This window comes from Aethalodelphis obliquidens, unplaced genomic scaffold, assembly GCF_003676395.1.
Source record: "Aethalodelphis obliquidens isolate GAN/ISIS:26980383/991018 unplaced genomic scaffold, ASM367639v1 scaffold44, whole genome shotgun sequence".
NCBI lineage: Eukaryota > Metazoa > Chordata > Mammalia > Artiodactyla > Delphinidae > Aethalodelphis > Aethalodelphis obliquidens.
Window position 1 is genome coordinate 12,658,764 of NW_020837988.1, and position 17,721 is coordinate 12,676,484.

General features: G+C 50.8%; 1 protein-coding gene and 2 long non-coding RNA genes across 3 annotated transcripts in view; 1 reads left to right on the forward strand and 2 right to left on the reverse strand.

The window, feature by feature from the left end:
- Nucleotides 1-10,585, reverse strand: part of RAB40B (RAB40B, member RAS oncogene family) — a 27,624-nt gene extending 17,039 nt beyond the window's left edge. Inside the window, 1 exon segment of the mRNA XM_027081137.1 lies at nucleotides 10,305-10,585. Coding sequence (XP_026936938.1) covers nucleotides 10,305-10,446 — 142 coding nt within the window. The 5' untranslated portion in view covers nucleotides 10,447-10,585.
- On the reverse strand, nucleotides 2,426-6,348 carry LOC113606608 (uncharacterized). Its single transcript, XR_003427625.1, has 2 exons — nucleotides 4,403-6,348; nucleotides 2,426-2,639 (listed from the first exon to the last, which is right to left on the reverse strand). It is a non-coding gene; the product is annotated as an uncharacterized LOC113606608 (long non-coding RNA).
- A 303-nt stretch (nucleotides 10,586-10,888) lies between the features above and the next one.
- Nucleotides 10,889-15,472, forward strand: LOC113606609 (uncharacterized). The gene is made up of 2 exons (XR_003427626.1): nucleotides 10,889-11,091; nucleotides 14,144-15,472. It is a non-coding gene; the product is annotated as an uncharacterized LOC113606609 (long non-coding RNA).
- The last annotated feature ends 2,249 nt before the right edge of the window (nucleotides 15,473-17,721 follow it).

Here is a 17,721-nt window from a genome sequence, read left to right on the forward strand (position 1 = left end):
AAAAAAAAAAAAAAAAAAAAAAAAAAAAAAAAAAATTTTAATGGGCAAAAGAGTTGAAAGACACTCACCAAAGAGAATACCACAAAGATGGCAAATGAGCACAGGAAAAGATGTTCAACCTCATTAGTTGTTAGGAAATGCAAATTAAAATTACAATGAGAGATCACTGCACACCTATTAAAATGGCTAATACTGAGAAAAACAAAATTAAAAAATACTGACAATACCAAGTGCTGGTGAGGACACAGAACAACTGTACCCTTCATAGGCTGTGGGTGGGAATGAAAAATGGTCGGGTCAATTTGGAAACAGTTTGGCAGCTTCTTTTTACTTTTTTAAAATATTTATTTATCTACTATTTATTTATTTAGGCTGCAATGGCTCTTAGCTGCATCATGCAGGATCTTTAGTTGTGGGATGTGGACTTCTTTAGTTGCAGCACGCATGCGGGATCTATTTCCTCGACCAGGTATTGAACCCGGGCCCCCTGCATTGGGAACACAGAGTCTTACCCACTGGACCACCAGGGAAGTCCCTGGTTTGGCAGTTTCTAATAAAGTTAAACATACACGTCATATGACCCAGCAATTCCACTCCTAGATATTTACCAAGTTCACACAAAACGCGTATGCAACTGTTTATATCAGCTTTACTCACAGATTGCCAAAGACTGGGAAGCACCCAGACATCCCTCCAGGGATGGTTGGACAGCCCGCTGTGGTCTGTCCACCCGCTCAGGAGGAAGAAAAGGTGAAATTGTGCACAACACAGAGGGATCTTAGAGGCTCGTACCAAGTGCAGGAGCCAGCCCACACGCTGTGGGAGCCACTCCACGACCTTCTCAAGGGCAGACCACAGAGCCGAGGACAGATGGGTGTTCTGCAAGGCAGGGGTGCCATTCCTGCCCCAGGGCCCAGCCAATGGGGCAAGGGGCCGACAGGGGCGAGGGGTTCCAGGCCTGAGGCTGTGAGAAGAGGGGCTCCCACTGGGGCCTGGGTCCCAGCTCTTCCTCAGGAGAAGGAAACTGTCCATCTTGGGAGTGTCACTACCTGTACTGGGTTGAATAGTGTCCCCCGAAATCCATGTCCACACGGAACCTATGAATGGAAACTTTTTTGGAAATAGAGTCTTTGCAGATGTCATCAAGCTGAGGTCACACTGAGTGAGGGTGGCCCCCCATCCAGGACTGTCTTGATAACGATTTGGAGGCAAACAGGGAGAAGCAGAGATTGAGGTGATACTGCCACAAGCCAAGGGACGGCAAGGGTACCAGCAACACCTGAGCTGGAAGGCTCAAGGACAGATCTTCCCCGGGAGCCTTGGCGGGGGCGGGGGGGAGGGCAGCCCTGCTGACACCTTGATTTCGGACCTCTGACCTCCAGGATGGGGAGAGTGTGCATTTCCGTTGTTTTAGGCCATCCCCCACTGCCGCCCCAGTTTGTGATAGTTGTGAGAGCAGCCCTAGGAAACGATGCACCATCAACAGCAACATACCTCCTCCCCCCACGGCCCCCTGTGCTCCCTGTGCTCCGGACGGTGCTCCAGACAGAAGCTCAGGGCCCCCGCAGGTCTGACAACGTGGGCTTTTGCCTCTCAGACACCAGGCCAACAGGACACCATGGCCACTCAGCAGTGGTCTACCTTCTAGATTTTACTTCCAGATGGAGTTCCTCCACCTGAGAGAGAATTTAATATTCTTCACACTTATCAATTTATTTTTCCTGTTAAGATAATAACTTTTAACCTTACATATCAGGGTCAACTAGAGTTTAATATGTGTAGTTACGATTCTACCTCTGTAAACTTTTTTTGCTTTTATTTTTAATCAAACAAAATGCCAGTCACCATAAGATTCAAATTCATGAGTAAACTCAGCTGAGTCACATTTAGGGGAGGGTAATCCATTAATTATTAGCTTCAAGAGGTTGGAATACACAACTCATATAAACAGAGAAACAGCCTGAGTGTCACTTTGGCTGAGGAAACCCCAGGATCAACAGCTTTATGGCACAGTCTCCCAAGAGATGGCCAGCAGCAGGTGGTTTCGGGTGGGAAAGGCCGGCATCCGGAGAACGATTAAGAAGCCAGGCACAGAGTCCCGGGGCCGGAACTGCTGTGATCGGCTGCTGGGCACAGCACAGATGCCAGGACAGGTACCTTCGAAGACTGGGGGCCCTGACGTTTTCCATCTCTTGATTCTAGAAGCATGCCGATCTCTCTCTCTACCCGCCAAGTCTTAGAAAACAAGTCACGCTGTAAGGTCCCATTAACCAAAATCCCAGGTCTGTCGCACTCGAGTCAGAAGTCCCCACAGCAGCCTGAAGGTGACAGGGGCCTGGGTACCAGATTCTAGACTTCGCAACATGTTAAAAAGAGGTTAAGACCTGGAATGCCAAAACCACTTAAGAAAATACAAACCACAGGGCCAAATTCTCAGAAATGTAATTGATTACCATTAAGAAGTCCCCAAAAGGCAAAGCATGCTGTGGCAAAAATAAGACCACCTAAAAAGACAAGTTGTTCATATTAGCAGACTGATGAAATGCTGGAGGCATCTTAAGCCAGAGCGGCGCAGTCAGACCAGGTTCAGGAGCCCCTGGAGGCCCCGCAAACGGGTGGATGGACAGGCAATCTTGGTCCTGGAGGGAAGGAGGGGGAAGGCAACCCAGGTCAAGTGGGGAATTTGGTTGAGGCCTCCGAGGAGGCAAGCCCACTTCTGAAGAAGGTAAACCCTGAAGTTGTCACTGAAGCTATTATCTTATATCAGGACCCCTTTCAATTGTCTTGTTTGTGGATCTGACAAAATCTACATAATGGATATTTTTAGGTCCAAACCCCTCGGGTGCTGCAGCTCTTCTGCTTTTGCTTATACACAATTCACTCTCTGTAGCCAATGAAGCTAAAGAAGCCTGGAAAGTCTGAAACAAAGGTCCAAAACAATCTCTTAATGTGAAGTAAACCCACAGGCTGCAAATGCTTGGTGACACACCAGCCACTTCCCCATGCCTTGCTGCTTCTCTTCACCCCACACAACCAGCCACATCGAACCTGAGCTCCTGGGCCAGCAAGGAGTGAGCAGGTGCGGCTTGGCAGGACCCAGGCAGGACCTCGGGGCTGTGCCTGCCCGGCCGTGCTCACCCTGCAGCCACTCAGGCGTCCTGTGCCAGTGACAGAGGACACAAGGGGTGGTGGGTGGGCCTCTGGCCCCAGTAGCTGAGTCTCTGTCTGGGAGGAACCTGGGCTGGCCGGTTCTGAGTCCCTCCCTGCCTGTCCCCTGACATCAGGTTCGCCTTGGGCTGGGGGCTGCAGGGGTTAGAGGTGAGACTAAAGGGACCGTCACCACCGCAGAAAGGAGACCCCACAGGACACAGGGGAAGTAGGGCTGATTCAAGGGCTTTTAAAGAGAAAATCTGATATAAATGCAATTTTATCATTTTCAAATACATGGAAGTATTTATGACATAATTTAAAAAACCCAACGCATTAAATTTATTGAGTGCTCACAAGTGGTACCGAGGGAGGTGAAGGAGTTACACCAAGAAGAAGTAGGATAAAACACGACTCGACTCTCAGTTCAAACTTGAAAGTGATGACTTTATAAATCGTGTTTTGAATCTTAAAGTGGTTGCCCAGGAAACTGGCAGAGTAGCTTTAAGCTGCCTGCAGCAACTAGAAGGCAGCGGGAGAGTGCGTGAATCTCCTGGTGGAAAGACTGTCAAAGGTAAAGAGAAAGGACAAATAACCTGTCTCACGAGATGATTCTTCTATACTCTCAATAAGTGGGTGTTATTATTTTTATCTCTTAGCAAAAATGAAACTGAGAAAGAAAGATGGGATCTTCCTGCTGGGAAAAGGAAGCTGGAGAAATAGCCAAAAGAGAGTAGTCGGGGAAACAGTGAGTCTCCTGCTGGGAAAAAAACTAGGAGGTGAGAGATTGCAGCCTTTGGTGTCAGTTTGATCCACTTTCCTTTCCCATCACTAATGAAATGAACAAAATGTAGAAACTCGGCAATCAGGGAAGGAAAGGGTATGGACCTGGTGCCGGGAACACCCCAGATGGAGCCCAGGGGAGACCCAGAATTAACAGAAGGCAGAGCCCAGCTGCTGAGGCTTTCTTTCTTTCCTTTCTTTTTTTTCTTTTTTACATCGTGAAGTACCGAGCTGATCTCCCTGTGCTATGCTGCTGCTTCCCACTAGCTAACTACTTTACATTCAGCAGTGTATATACTCGATGCTACTCTCACTTCACCCCAGCTTCCCCCTCCCACCCCATGTCCTCAAGTCCATTCTCTATGTCTACATCTTTATTCCTGCCCTGCAACTAGGTTCATCAGTACCTTTTTTTTAGATCCATATATATATGCATTAGCATACGGTATTTGTTTTTCTCTTTCTGACTTACTTCACTCTGTATGCCAGACTCTAGGTCCATCCATGACGCCTTCTTTCCACTTCTGCCTGGAGCAGGACTTTCGAGGGGAGAGGAGGCGGGACTGGGCACCAACCCACTGGACAGAAGTGAGGCTCTGGGGCCAGCAGGGGCCCGGCAGGACCAGGAGTGTGCACGTCACCCGTGGGAGGGGAGGACAGCTCCCTGGGCAATGGACCACCTGGCAAGGGGTCTGCGCAGCCCACACTCCCCCTCCTGCTCCTCCCGGAGCTCAGGTTACAGGACAGGGTCAGGAACCCAAGGGCCCCTCCCTCCATGAGTAGGCTGAGAGGAAAACAAAAGGTCCAGCTTGGAGAAGCCAGGCCTCACCAGACTCTGTCAGAGCACAGAATACGTGCAGGCGGATCTGCCTGGGTGTGAGCAAGACGCAGGGAAATGCAGCAGCGCCACCTGCAAGCACTGGGCAGACCCACCTGCAAAGGAGAAAGCATGCAGGTGGGAGGCTGTGTGGTCCTTGGGCCGCGACAAGGGTGACAGAGCAATGCTGGGAAAGGGGGTCTCCCACTGCATATCTACTTGGCAAAAAATGTGTCTTGACCCCTCCCGCCATCCCTCATCCCAGCGGGATGGCAGCCACCAACATCAGAGGTAAGACGGTGGAGCCTCAGGGGACAGCCCCACCCTGGGACAGGCAGAGACTTGTTCAACACACCCAGAGTCCCTGCCATGAACACCCATCATTTACTTGGACTGTGTTAAAATGAAGGGCTTCTGTTCTTAGAAATACTATTAATGGGGTGAAAGGCAACACAGACAAGCGTAGATACTCACAATACGTATTTCTGACAAGGGATTCACAGCCAGAATACATTTTTCAAACACTCCTACTGACCAGTAAAATAAACTCAACCTAATGAAAAATGGACAAAGGTGTTCAATCTCATTAGTCATCAGAAAAATGCAAATTCAACTACACTATACTTTCCAGACCAGTAAAATACTGACCAGTAAAATAAATTCAACCTATGAAAAATGGACAAAGGTGTTCAATCTCATTAGTCATCAGAAAAATGCAAATTCAACTACACTATACTTTCCAGAACGGCTAGAATACAAAACAGCAAGAACCAAACGTTGATGTGGATGTGGGCAAACAGAACTCCTGATCTTTGCAGTGAGAGCGTAAACTGAAAACAATTTTGGAGTATCTTCTTAAGTTAAACATATGCATACCATAATACTCGGCCATCCCAGGTTTAGGTCTATTCTGACAGAAACGCATCTTTTATACTCTAAAGACGCACAGTGGGAATGTTCACAGCAGGACGAATCACAACAGCTGGAAACTGGAAACCACAGAAATGCCAACCCCAGCATGATGGGTAAATAAACAGATCGCAGTACGTTCACACCAGGGATATCATAAACCTTCCACAGCCATACACAACCCAGGAGAGTCTCACACAACAGGAGCAAGAGAAGCAGTCACATTACAGCTCTCACTTTTACACAGAATGGACGAGACAAAAGTGGCCCATGTTGTCAGAAGCCAGGCCAGTGGTGACGCTGCAGGGTGTCATGGCTGGGGGAGGGCTGGGGGCCCAGGGGCCTGTTGGTGTTGTGCTTCCTGGGTACTGGTTGCATGGGCGTGTTAGCTTTGTGAAAATTCACTGAGCTATGCAATTATAATAGGTACACTTACCTATATGTAAATCATACCTCCATAAAAAGTTTAAAAAGGAAGGGAAAAGAGATAGAACCTAACTTAAAAGGAAATATGACCCCAGGAGCAGAAGGAAATTCATCCCAGTTACTTCATGCAATGGAACAACCTAATAAAAACATGCTGTTGGTAAAATAAGAGTTCGAAGGAGAGTTTTTGTTTGTTTGTTTTTGCGGTACGCGGGCCTCTCACTGTTGTGGCCTCTCCCGTTGCGAGGAGCACAGGCTTCGGACACGCAGGCTCAGCAGCCATGGCTCACGGGCCCAGCTGCTCCGTGGCATGTGGGATCCTCCCAGACCGGGGCACGAACCCGTGTCCCCTGCATCGGCAGGCGGACTCTCAACCACTGCGCCACCAGGGAAGCCCCAAAGGAGAGTTTTTAATCTAATGAATTTTTAAAGAATTCTTTAAAAATTGAAAAAAAGGAAAATTGTAAAAGTAAGGAAAAATTAGACACCAAAAGGACATCAATACTGAATTAACAAATAAGTTAGAACAGCTAGAAACAGTTTGCTAAAATAAAAATTACCAATAAATAGGAAAGAGTTGAGAGTACCACAGAAATGCAGAGAGAAAGACAAAAAGAACAAGGCACTTAGAAGACATGAATGGAGGACAGATAAAAACAGCCCAACGTAAGAATAATCAGTGTAGTAGGCAGAGTAATGGCCCACCCAAAGAGATCTGTGTCCTAATCCCCAGAATTTGTGGATATGTTAGGTTACATGGAAAAGGGGAATTAAGTTTGCTAGTCAGGGATGAATTGGGAGATTGGGATTGACATATATACACTAATACGTATAAAATAGATAAGTAGTAAGAACCTGCTGTATAAAAAAATAAATAAAATAAAATTCAAAAAAAAAGTTTGCTAGTCAGGTGACCTTAAATTACAGAGATTATCCTGGATCACCCATCGGCCCCAATGTGATCACAAGGGTTCTTAAAAGTGGAGTGGGAGGCAGAGAGTCTACATCAGAATGAGGAGATGGGAGACATCTGCTGGCTCTGAAGGTGGGGGAGGACCCACAAGCCAAGAGACACAGGCGGATTCCAGAAGCTGGAAAAGGCAGGAAAACAGACTCACCCCTAGCACATCCAGAAAGGAACGCAGGCCTGCCGACCTTGATTTTAGCCTATGAGACTGTGTTGACTACCTACCCCCAGAACTGGAAGAGAATAAATTTGTGTTGTTTCCAGACACTAAGTTTGTGGCAATTTGTCCAGCAACCACAGGAAACTAATATAACTGGTGTCCCTGAAATAGAAACACCAATAAATGTAACAGAAGATGTTTTAAGGACATAAAATAAATTTCCCTCAAATTAAAAAAGAAATATGCAAATTGAAAGAGTACTCAGTGTACCAGGAGTTCAAAATGAAGCATTCAGCTCTGAGACATGGTCTGGTTAAGCTCATGAAATGAAGCAAGAAGAAGGAATCCGTCAGAAATTCATGAAGAAAATGCAAATCACCTACATGGGAAAAAAAATCAGCTGACTTCAGGCTTCCCCACATCCAATGGCAGAGGGCTGTGGAGCAATGCTTACAAAGGGTTGAGGGAAAGAAAACAGAAGCTAAGAATATTACACCCAACCAAGATATTGTTCAAAGATAAGAGTCAATGGACAGACACTGTCAGACATGAAAATGCGCAGGTAATACTCACGAGCCCTTCCTGAAAAATGATTGAAAATGAAATTAGCTAATTAGACAGCAAAATAAAAGGACTATCGGTGAGCACAGAGTTCTCTGAAATGTTGAATTAACACTGAGCAACTGTGGGCACTGTAGCTACGATACAGAATTGGGTGTTAGGAACCTGGGCAACGTGAATATAACAGCACAGGCCGAAAACTCAGGCGGCGGGTGGAGGGGGATGGGTCGTGAGACTGAAATGCCCTCACCTTTCCCGCCAGAAGCATGCACATTGTTTCAAAGTGAAACGTATCTTTAAAATAATAATGATGATGATTCCAATTTCTTACAATTTTTCATAATCTCTTTTCTTAATCCAAGAAGAATCTTTCCGTAAATCAAAAACCCACATAGGGCACATCTATCATACCGGGTCTTTTCCGCAGTGTCTCAAGCCAAGCTGATAACAAAACCTTTCGTGGAAAGTGTCTTTTTAGCCTAAATCCTCCCTCTGTGTCAAGGAAAAACCTTGGGAAGAAAGCGCTAACTAGTTGTTAGCAGTCTTGGTTCAGCACATAGAACGAAAGTAATGAAGCAGAAGCACCAAGCCTCTGCTCACACCAGCCAGAAGGACCTCCTTTTATAAACATTTGTCTACATTCCTCCTATTTGCCCCTGCACTGTTCACCTACTACAGAACAGAAAACGTTCCACAGCCTGTTCCCCCAAACATACACAGCGCTTTATTTGCTGAATGTTTTGTTACTCCACCTCTGGCCCATCCATTCACTGAGCCCCAGGCCCAGAGGACACAGCCGTGAAGGAAACAGACACAGCCCCCACCTCCCACCCCGTTGAAACCCAGCGCTGCGCTGTCCAGCAGAACTCTGCCGTCTCACAAGTGGCTGCCCAGCACTTAAAATGTGGCTAATGCACACTTTTAATTGTATTTCATTTTAACTACGCGTGCTTTAAATGTAAAAAGCCACACATGTGGTTAATGGCATCATCTTGGACGACATGGTTCTAGAATCAGAATCTGCATTTTCATAGGACTGGGGAGGAATCTTACTATGCACTGCAGTGTGAGGATGGATCCAGGTTTTCACCATCAGCTCATGCCCCCCATCTCGAACCTTTCCCAACTCAGTTTGTCACCCACTGTCTTCTCAATCCTACCCTGCCTGATCAGGACAGGAAGCACCCCCAGGCTGGCTTGAACATTAAGACTCCAGTCCCTGGGCTGCCCTTTTCGGCTCCCCAGGAACCAGACTGCAAGCCCAGGGGCAGCAGCGTCTGTTGGAAATGTGGCTCCCACCCCTGAGATGACAGCTCAAAGGTTTCCTTCCACAGCCACTCATTCTGCACCATCCAAGCAGCCTGTGGTGGGTAAAGACCTGTGGGACCGCAGGACACCTGGTTGTCCTCCCACCTCCTGGCCCAAGTTCCTGCCCACGCACTCTCCTCTTCGCCCTGCTTCTTTTCCTCTTAATGTCCACTCCCTCTCAAGGGCTGCTGCTCTCAAACTACAAACTTCGGGGACCCCCTGCCGGCTGCCCTCTGGGCGCTCTGGCTCCCCCTCACCCTGGAACCCACTCTCCTGCACTCTCTGTCGGTGCTTCCCTTCCTGCGCCCCAGGTCACGCTCCCTAGGGTCACTTGGGTTCCTTGCCCTCCCAGGCCTGTTTATCAGCGCAAGGAGCCCCTCTACACGTCACCTTGGAGAAGCCTCAAGACTTGTTCTCTGCGCCTTCTCTCCCTCCCCTTCCAACCGACCCACGAGCAGAGCCACCACCTGGGAGCCTGCACCCGCTGCGCTCCGATCCCACGCTCCTGTCCCCTCGCGCCAGCGCCGTACCCTCCACGCGTGCTTTCCAAACTAGTCGCGCACAAGTACGGCCTCCCTGCGGGGCAGCCCGGAGCAGCCCTGCAACCCCCTCTCCCCAAACCCGGGCTGCATGGCGGCACGCTCTCCTCAGCCTAGCCGTCACCCCCAGATCGGGAGGACCCCAGCGCCCTATCCAGCCGCTCGCTCCCGCCGCACGCGCTGCGTGCGCCTGTCCCAGCCCCACCCCCATGAGCTGCCTGGGTCCCCCACGTCCGGGGTTGGGCAGGGGGTGCAGCCTGGGCTGCCCGCGTATTGCGGGCGGGATCCAGGCAGAGCCTGGACAGCCCTGAGCCCGGCGCTCCCTTCCCCGCGTCCGCGTCCCCTCTCTTCCCCGGTCCCCGCGCGTTCCACCGCCTCTCCTCCCCGCGCCTCCGCGACCTCGTTTTCTCTCCCAGGCCCCGCGACCCGCGTTCCCCTGGCCAGCCGAGCGCTCCCCTGGCCCGCCGAGCGCTCCCCTCCGGGACCCCGCGCCTCCCCGGCCTCCCCGGCCTCCCTTGCTCCCGTCTTCGGCTCCGCTCCCCGGGCCCGCGTCCCATCTCCTCCTCAGCCCCCGCGCGCTCCCCCCACTCCTCCACTGTCCTCCCCGGCCTCGCTCCCGGACCTGCGCCCCTCTCCTGCCAGGTCCCCGCGCGCTCCACCCCGACTCCTTCCCGGCCCGGTGCTCACCCGCGGGGTGACCGTACGGGGACTCGGCCGCACCGTCCTGCAGGCTCGCCAGGATCTCGCCCTTGCCCACGTCGCTATCGCCCACCAGCAGGAACTTGAGCAGGAAATCATAGGCGCGAACCGGGCTGCCCCCGGTGCTCATCTTGCCGCACCGGCGCCCGCGCTCATGCCCGGCCCGCGGGACAGCTCAGAGGCGGCGGCAGGGCAGACCAGCGCCGCGCTGGCCCCGCAGTCCTTGGAGGGCTGCTGTCCCCGCGGTCCCTGATGCCTGACAGCTCGCAGCCCCGCTCTGCCCAGCCATTGGCTGACCGCAGTTGCTAGGGCGGCTGAGCGTGCTCACTGGCTGGCTGCCCGTCCATCTCGCTTTCGTCTCCGCCTCCAGGCCTTTCCCCACCCGCCCCTCCCGGGAACTTACGGCCTCTGCCGCCAATGGTAGATGGAAGGCGGGGCCGGGGCGGGGCAGAGGACGGCGATGCTACTGCCACAGCCAATGGAGGTCCGGAGGCGAGGTGGGGCGGAGCCAGGGGAGGGGCGGGGAGGGGCTATCAGGGGCGGGTCGGTGTTCACGCTCCCGAGTGGGCCGACTGGCTGGGTGCTGGGGCTCGCCGCCCACTCACCCGGAGACTACGCTGGTCCGGGTGGGGGCGTCGCAAGGGCCGGTTCCGGTCGCAGACGAGCGGCAGGAGACCCGGTCCAGGTCGCCTGGTGTCGAGGACCCGTGTCCCAGGCGAGCCCAGGCTCGCGGTCTCTCCCACGGGTACTCCCACGGCACCACGCAGAGTGATGGGTGAGTGTGCTTGTGTGAACGCGTGCACGTGTTCGTGTGTGTCTATGTGCGCATCCGCGTGTCTCTGTGTGCGTGTGTGCATGCGTCTGCGCACCTCTTCCTGTGTACGTTTGCAAGTGCTTGTGTGTGCGTCCGTGCAAGTGTCTGCAGGTGCTGGGGTAGAGGACCAGGTGGGGACCCTCCAGCTCCCAGGCTTCTCTCCGGGTCTAGGGAGCAGTGGGCGCCAGGCAGGGGCCTGTCTTCTGCGCTGGGTGTCTGACTAGGTGCGCGATCGTTTACGCGCGGAATCCAGGCAGCTGCACGCGGCGCGCGCCGGCGTGGTGGCGCTCACTGTCCGGAGACGCCACCCTGGGGGCTTCATCGTGAGGCTCGCTGAAGAACTGGCGTCCAGCGGCTAGGAGGCCCGCGGCCCTAGCCTCTCCCATGTCATCCCGCCACCCAACGTTGGAGAGAGTCCTCTGCTCGTGGGCAGGGAACTGCTTTAGGCCCCACTTGGGGGGTGGGGGCAGAGGAGAGATAAAGGAAGAAGAATTACAAAAGCAATTGTTTAAGATTTTTATCGTTGTCATTTGCACTTCTTTGGACCTAAAAACGGGTTTACTTTGGAATGCTAGTTTAGTTTACAACACCTATTGCTTATTGATTGATTAGTTGGTTTATGTACTGGTGAAGCCACTATTAAAAAAAAAAGACTAAGATAAAAGAATGGAAAGTGGACACTGGAAAAATATGCAGGAGGTGGAATTTTGTCCCCAATCCTACCCTTGCAAAAACGAAACCAAAAAGCTCAGAGGAATTTCTTCCCATCTCCAACTCTTGACTCCATGGTCCCAATCAGCTGAGAGCCACTTAACCATTACCTAGTTAAGCAGGATACCTCCTTCTGCTGGACTTCCCAAATAAAAGTAACTACCTAAGAGGATTATATCCACATATGGATTTCCATATTCCTGCCTTAGGATAAAATAAGGCCCACCCAACAGTGCCTGGAGTGTCTCCACCAGAGGTGTTTATTTCACAAGCCAAAAGGAGAAGGGTTCCCACCACAGGAGCTCCCAGCCTCCTGGGGGATGGTTCCATGGTGAGACACTGACCTCTGCCCCCCAAATTTCAATAAAAGTTCAGGCAGAAAGTGGAGGAATATGGCTGCCACTTGCCCATCTGCCAATTCAAGGCCAGGCTTCCAGTCCCATCTACCTCTGACCATTGGAAAATTACTCCCTGTGGCCAGGCTGAAATCTGCTCCCTGAACATCTCCCCTTGTCCTGGGGCTGCTCCAAAGGTCAGGCCAAAGTAAATGCCCACAGCCCTTGCTAGCCCAGGCACTGACTGGGAACAATTCAAGTAAAACAGAAGGGCAGACAGGATCATTTAAAGATGCTTCTCCATGGGCTTCCCTGGTGGTGCAGTGGTTAAGAATCCGCCTGCTAATGCAGGGGACGGGGTTTGAGCCCACGTGCCACAACAACTGAACCTGCACGCTTAGAGCCCGTGCTCCACAACAAGAGAAGCCGCCGCAATGAGAAGCCCGTGCACCGCAAAGAAGAGTAGCCCCCGCTCGCCGCAACTAAAGCCCACGTACAGCAACAAAGACGCAAAGCAGCCCCCCAAAAAAAGAGATGCTTCTCCATGGATAAGATGTAATCAGAAGGTGAAGCAGTATAGACACACTTTGGAGGACAGGGGAGAGGCCATTGTGCTGTTGTTCAAGGAGGCTGGAGGGGCAGCTGGCCCTTTACTGGATCCTTGACTGTCATTTGTGTTTTCTACAACACACCACCCTGGTCAAGGCTCCAGAAATCCTAAAGAATTCATTGAAATCAAACTCCTTACAGTTGGAGATTGGCACAACATTGTAAATCAACCATACGTCAATAAAAAATAAAACTAAATTAAAAAAACCCCACAAAACTCCTACAGTTGGTTTTTGTTAATACAGCACCAGGCCTCCAGCTGCTCTTAAGAAAAACAGTTTTTTGAGGCCATAGTCTTCCTTCTTCAAAAATCAGGAAAAGCCCCCTTCATCAAACACTTGATCTCTTTCAAGTGGAGACAGAACGAACCCTGTAACTACAAGATGTCAAAGATCCACCAGTGGTGTAGTGTGGCCAGAATGGCATCATGGCATGCCATCCCAATTTCATTAGCTGCTTCAAGCTTCTTTCTGTATTTCTAAATAACATGCATTGTTTACCCTGATGCTAAAAGTTATCCTGCTCAGCCTTGAATGTAATACTGTAGTGGAAAACTGGAGACACATGTTCACCATATACTACATGATGGGGGTTATCCCAAAAAGATGTACTGAAGTCCTGTCCCTGTTACCTGTGAATTTGACCTTATTTGGAAATAGGGTCTTTGCAGATATAATCAAGATGACGTCATTAAGGTGGGCCCTAACCCCATATGACCATGAGGGAGTCCATGGACCACACTTGAACATCACTGATCTGAGCCTGCCTGTCTCCCGGCTCTAACCAGTGTAGGTGTGGCCTATCATGTGACTTTAGCAAAGGAACATGAGGGGTGTCTGCTGGGGCCTTCAAAAAAGGGGCACCAGGGAGCAAGTCCCTTCTCAACTTCTGTATGTTTTTTTTTTTTTTTCCTTGAGTTTTTGCATTTTTTCTTAACATCTTTATTGGGGTATAATTGCTTTACAATGGTGTGTTAGTTTCTGCTTTATAACAAAGTGAATCAGTCATACATAAACATATGTTCCCATATGTTCCCATAAGCATCTTGCGTTTCCCTCCCTCCCACCCTCCCTATCCCACCCCTCCAGGCTGTCACAAAGCACCAAGCCAATATCCCTGTGCCATGCGGCTGCTTCCCACTAGCTATCTACCTTACTACGTTTGTTAGTGTGTATATGTCCATGACTCTCTCTCGTCCTGTCACAGCTCACCCTTCCCCCTCCCCATAACCTCAAGTCCGTTCTCTAGGAGGTCTGCGTCTTTATTCTTGCCTTACCCCTAGGTTCTTCATGACATTTTTTTTTCTTAAATTCCATATATATGTGTTAGCATACGGTATTTCTGTATGTTTTTGTCAGGGGTGTGACAGCCGCAGCTTGTGACCACGAGGGCATCATGAAGTCTCACCTGTGGCCCTCCTGCTATGGCCCTCCTCTTGTCATGAGCAGTTTCATGGCCGTAGGCACCTGCAGATGGATGCTCTGTTGCTGGAAGTTAAAATAAGCCTCAGTAATACACACAGTATCTAGTTGTAGCGTTTTCCTTTGGGGCAGGGCATCATTTTTCTTTTTCAGAATTCTTCCAGGGTTAGTGGGTGTCCTCTCTGCCCATCCATGCGACCCCCTCACACTCTGACTCCTTGCATCACCTCACCCTCACCCGACCGTTATCTGCCCCTTACCCTCATCTGATCCTCCCCTGAACTTCACCCAACCCTGACCTGACCTTGGCCTGGCCCTCACCTGACCCCCTCACACCTCCACCCCAACTGCAGTTCCACTGAGCAGGTGACGGTACCACCCACACACCTGACCTCGTCCCTCCTTGAAGAGCTGCGCTCCCTGGCCTGCCCCGCCACCGTGCTCAGGCGGCTGCCTGCAGGCTCAGCTCCGTGCTCGGCTCATCTCTGACGCTTTGCTGGGGACACCAAATAAAGCATTTCCGGAATACGTGATGCCACTTCAACCCTCTGCTTCACGCGCACTTGGCGCCTTCCCAGTAGCTCAGCGCCCACGGTGACACCGCCCCCCAGAAAGCCCTCCTGACCTGCATTGGGGCTGCTCCTGGATATCCTGTTTAATTAAAACGATCCATTGCACACCCGTCATCTCCTCAAGCAGTGCCAACTATCCACAGGACGGGGGAAAGGCCAAGCTTTTTCCAGAGAACTACTCGAGAGTCACCGGTTCTCCTGGAAATGAACTTTGACTCCCTATCCACACTGCCTTGGCATAACAGAAAGGTGAGAGGTTCACTTGCAGTCTTGTTTTCCTGCCTAGCAGCTAAGTTTTCACCGTCCTATAGGGCATTAACCAGCTTGGTATCTAACTCATTGGTCCTGTTTTGGCATTCCTTCTCCCACTGACTGCATAAGGTGGGGTTTTAAATGCTTTTGTGGAATTAACTGTGGAAACCTCAGCCACAGCTGGAGTCTGGGAAGGCCTGTGGGGGAGCTCTCACGCCTGGTACGCTAGCCTGACTCCTAACAGGAAGCACAGCTGCCTCTACTTACTATCCAGCAAGAGGAAGAAATCTCTCCGCCCAGACAGCCCAGCCAATCAGAGGCCTTCACAGACCAACCAATGGGAAACCTTCATACTTTGGACTCCCAGCTCCTCCAATGGACTCTGGTTATCACAGCCCCCTTCCCGCTCCACTCCCCTTCTCCTATAAAAGCGAGTTCCCTTCCTTGTGCTCTGGATTTGCCTCTGGTACACGGTAGCCTCCCTTTTCCGACTTGCAATTTCTCTGCCTATTCCCAAATAAACTGGCTTTTGCTGGTAAAATAACTGGCTATTATTAAAGTTGACACTTTTCAAGCCAGCTTTTGTCTTTCCAGATCCCTCATTAATGAGCTAAATGAAACCTTGTCACGTGTTCACCTCCCATTTATGTGAGAATAATGTTTCTAAGGATTTGAAAATGTGATTATACCTAGGGGAGAAGGCAGGTTCCTGACACAGAGTGAGGCCCGAAGTGCTCAGTGAGTTGGAAACAGCATCTTCCATGTCTCCCCAGCCATTGAGAGCGTGACAGTGGGACCTTTTGGAAGCCAGTTGCCCCAAGCCTGGGTCCCTGGACGCTCTCACCCTGTCCCAGAGTCCCACCCGTGGCGCTTGTCACCCTGCCCTAGACTGCATGTCAGGGTAGAACCTTGTGTCCCCTCCATGCAGAGGGGGCCGCTCTGCATCTCACAAACACTGGGGCTGCATGAGGACTTGGACTTAAGGCAGGTGGTGGGCTCTCTCAGAAGAGGACCCACACCCCTTTGCCCAGCTCTTGCTTGCATGTGGTGTCTCAGTGAGAAGCCTCCCCAGCCAGGCCGGGCTGCTGAGGACGGGAGTGTGTGCGTTGGCTGCAGAAAGGGTGTAGTTGGTCTCATGTCCGTTAGACACCTGAAAGAAGCGGTCCCTTCATCCTGACCGCCCTGGGTCATCACAATCCTGAGATCCAGAGCAGAGGCCAGAGAGGCCGACTGGGACCCAAGGCAGTGAATGCAGGAGGGACCTGCAGCCGGCCCCCCGCCCCCCCATCTCCCCTGTTTTACTCTGAGCACAGAGTCCAAATGAACAGGAGCTGGGGATTACCATGCACCCTTGGCTGCGGTGAGAAGACCCAGCCTCCCACTGGGCACCAGGGAGCAGCGGGGAGCAACATGGGATGCACTGTAGCCCAGCTCCTCCAAGAGGCGGGCCAGCCAGGTGCTCTGCAGAAGGAAAAAAAAGTATGCTGTTTATTGAAAAAGAACATTCTCATCCTGTGCCAAACCCACCACTTCTTCCCCTCTTGACTTACAAAAAATAACCCTACTCAACCCAAAAGCCTGAAAAACATTTTTCAGAGAAAATCTATTTGTCCAGAATGCCAGAGGAAGGAAACAAACAGCTTCTTTTGTGTGAAACTTTACCCTCAACCTTGTGCTTTTAAGTGAATGCTCACACACATTTGTGCTTCCTGACGTTTCAACGAGTCATCTCCAATTTTTGCATTAAAATCTCCACATGACACACAGAGGGATTTAGGAAAATATATTTAGAAATGTCAGAGCCAGAAAGATTGTTTCAAAAACTCAGCAGACCCTAAACTTTAGGAGTATTCAATAGGGGACTTCCCTCATGGTGCAGTGGTTAAGACTCCGCACTCCCAATGCAGGGGGCCAGGGTTCAATCCCTGGTCAGGGAACTAGCTCCCGCATGCCGCAACAAAGATCCCACACACAGCAACAAACATCCTGCGTGCTGCAACTAAGACCGGCACAGCCAAATAAATGAAAATAAACGTTAAAAAAAAAAAACCGAGGGACTTCCCTGGTGGCGCAGTGGTTGAGAGTCCGCCTGCCGATGCAGGGGACACGGGATCGTGCCCCGGTCTGGGAGGATCCCGCATGCCGCGGAGCGGCTGGTTCCGTGAGCCATGGCCGCTGAGCCTGCGCGTCTGGAGCCTGTGCTCCTCAACGGGAGAGGCCACAACAGTGAGAGGCCCGCGTACCGCAAAAAAAAAAAAAAAAAAACCCAAAACAAATTATCAAAAAAATTAAGCAAAACAAAACCAAAAGAAGTATTCAATAGGATATGTCTGGTTTTACAAGTAAACTTGCCTTTTTACGGTACTCAAGACTATGAAATATTTGCAAGAAAAGTTAAACATTTTTAAAGATCTTGGGAATTCCCTGGCAGTCCAGTTGTTAGGACTCCCCGCAGTCACTGCAGAGGGCACGGGATCCATCCCTGGTCCGGGAACTAAGATCCCGCAAGCCGAATGGCATGGTCAAAAAAAAAAAAAGAAAAAATCTTCCCTCTCTTTAAACTCCTTTGTGCAAATGCCTACTTTCTCTTCCATATCATCTCATTTTCCTTCCCAGTTGGATAAAAAGTACCAATATAGGGACTTCCCTGGTGGCACAGTGGTTAAGAATCTGCCTGCCAATGCAGGGGAC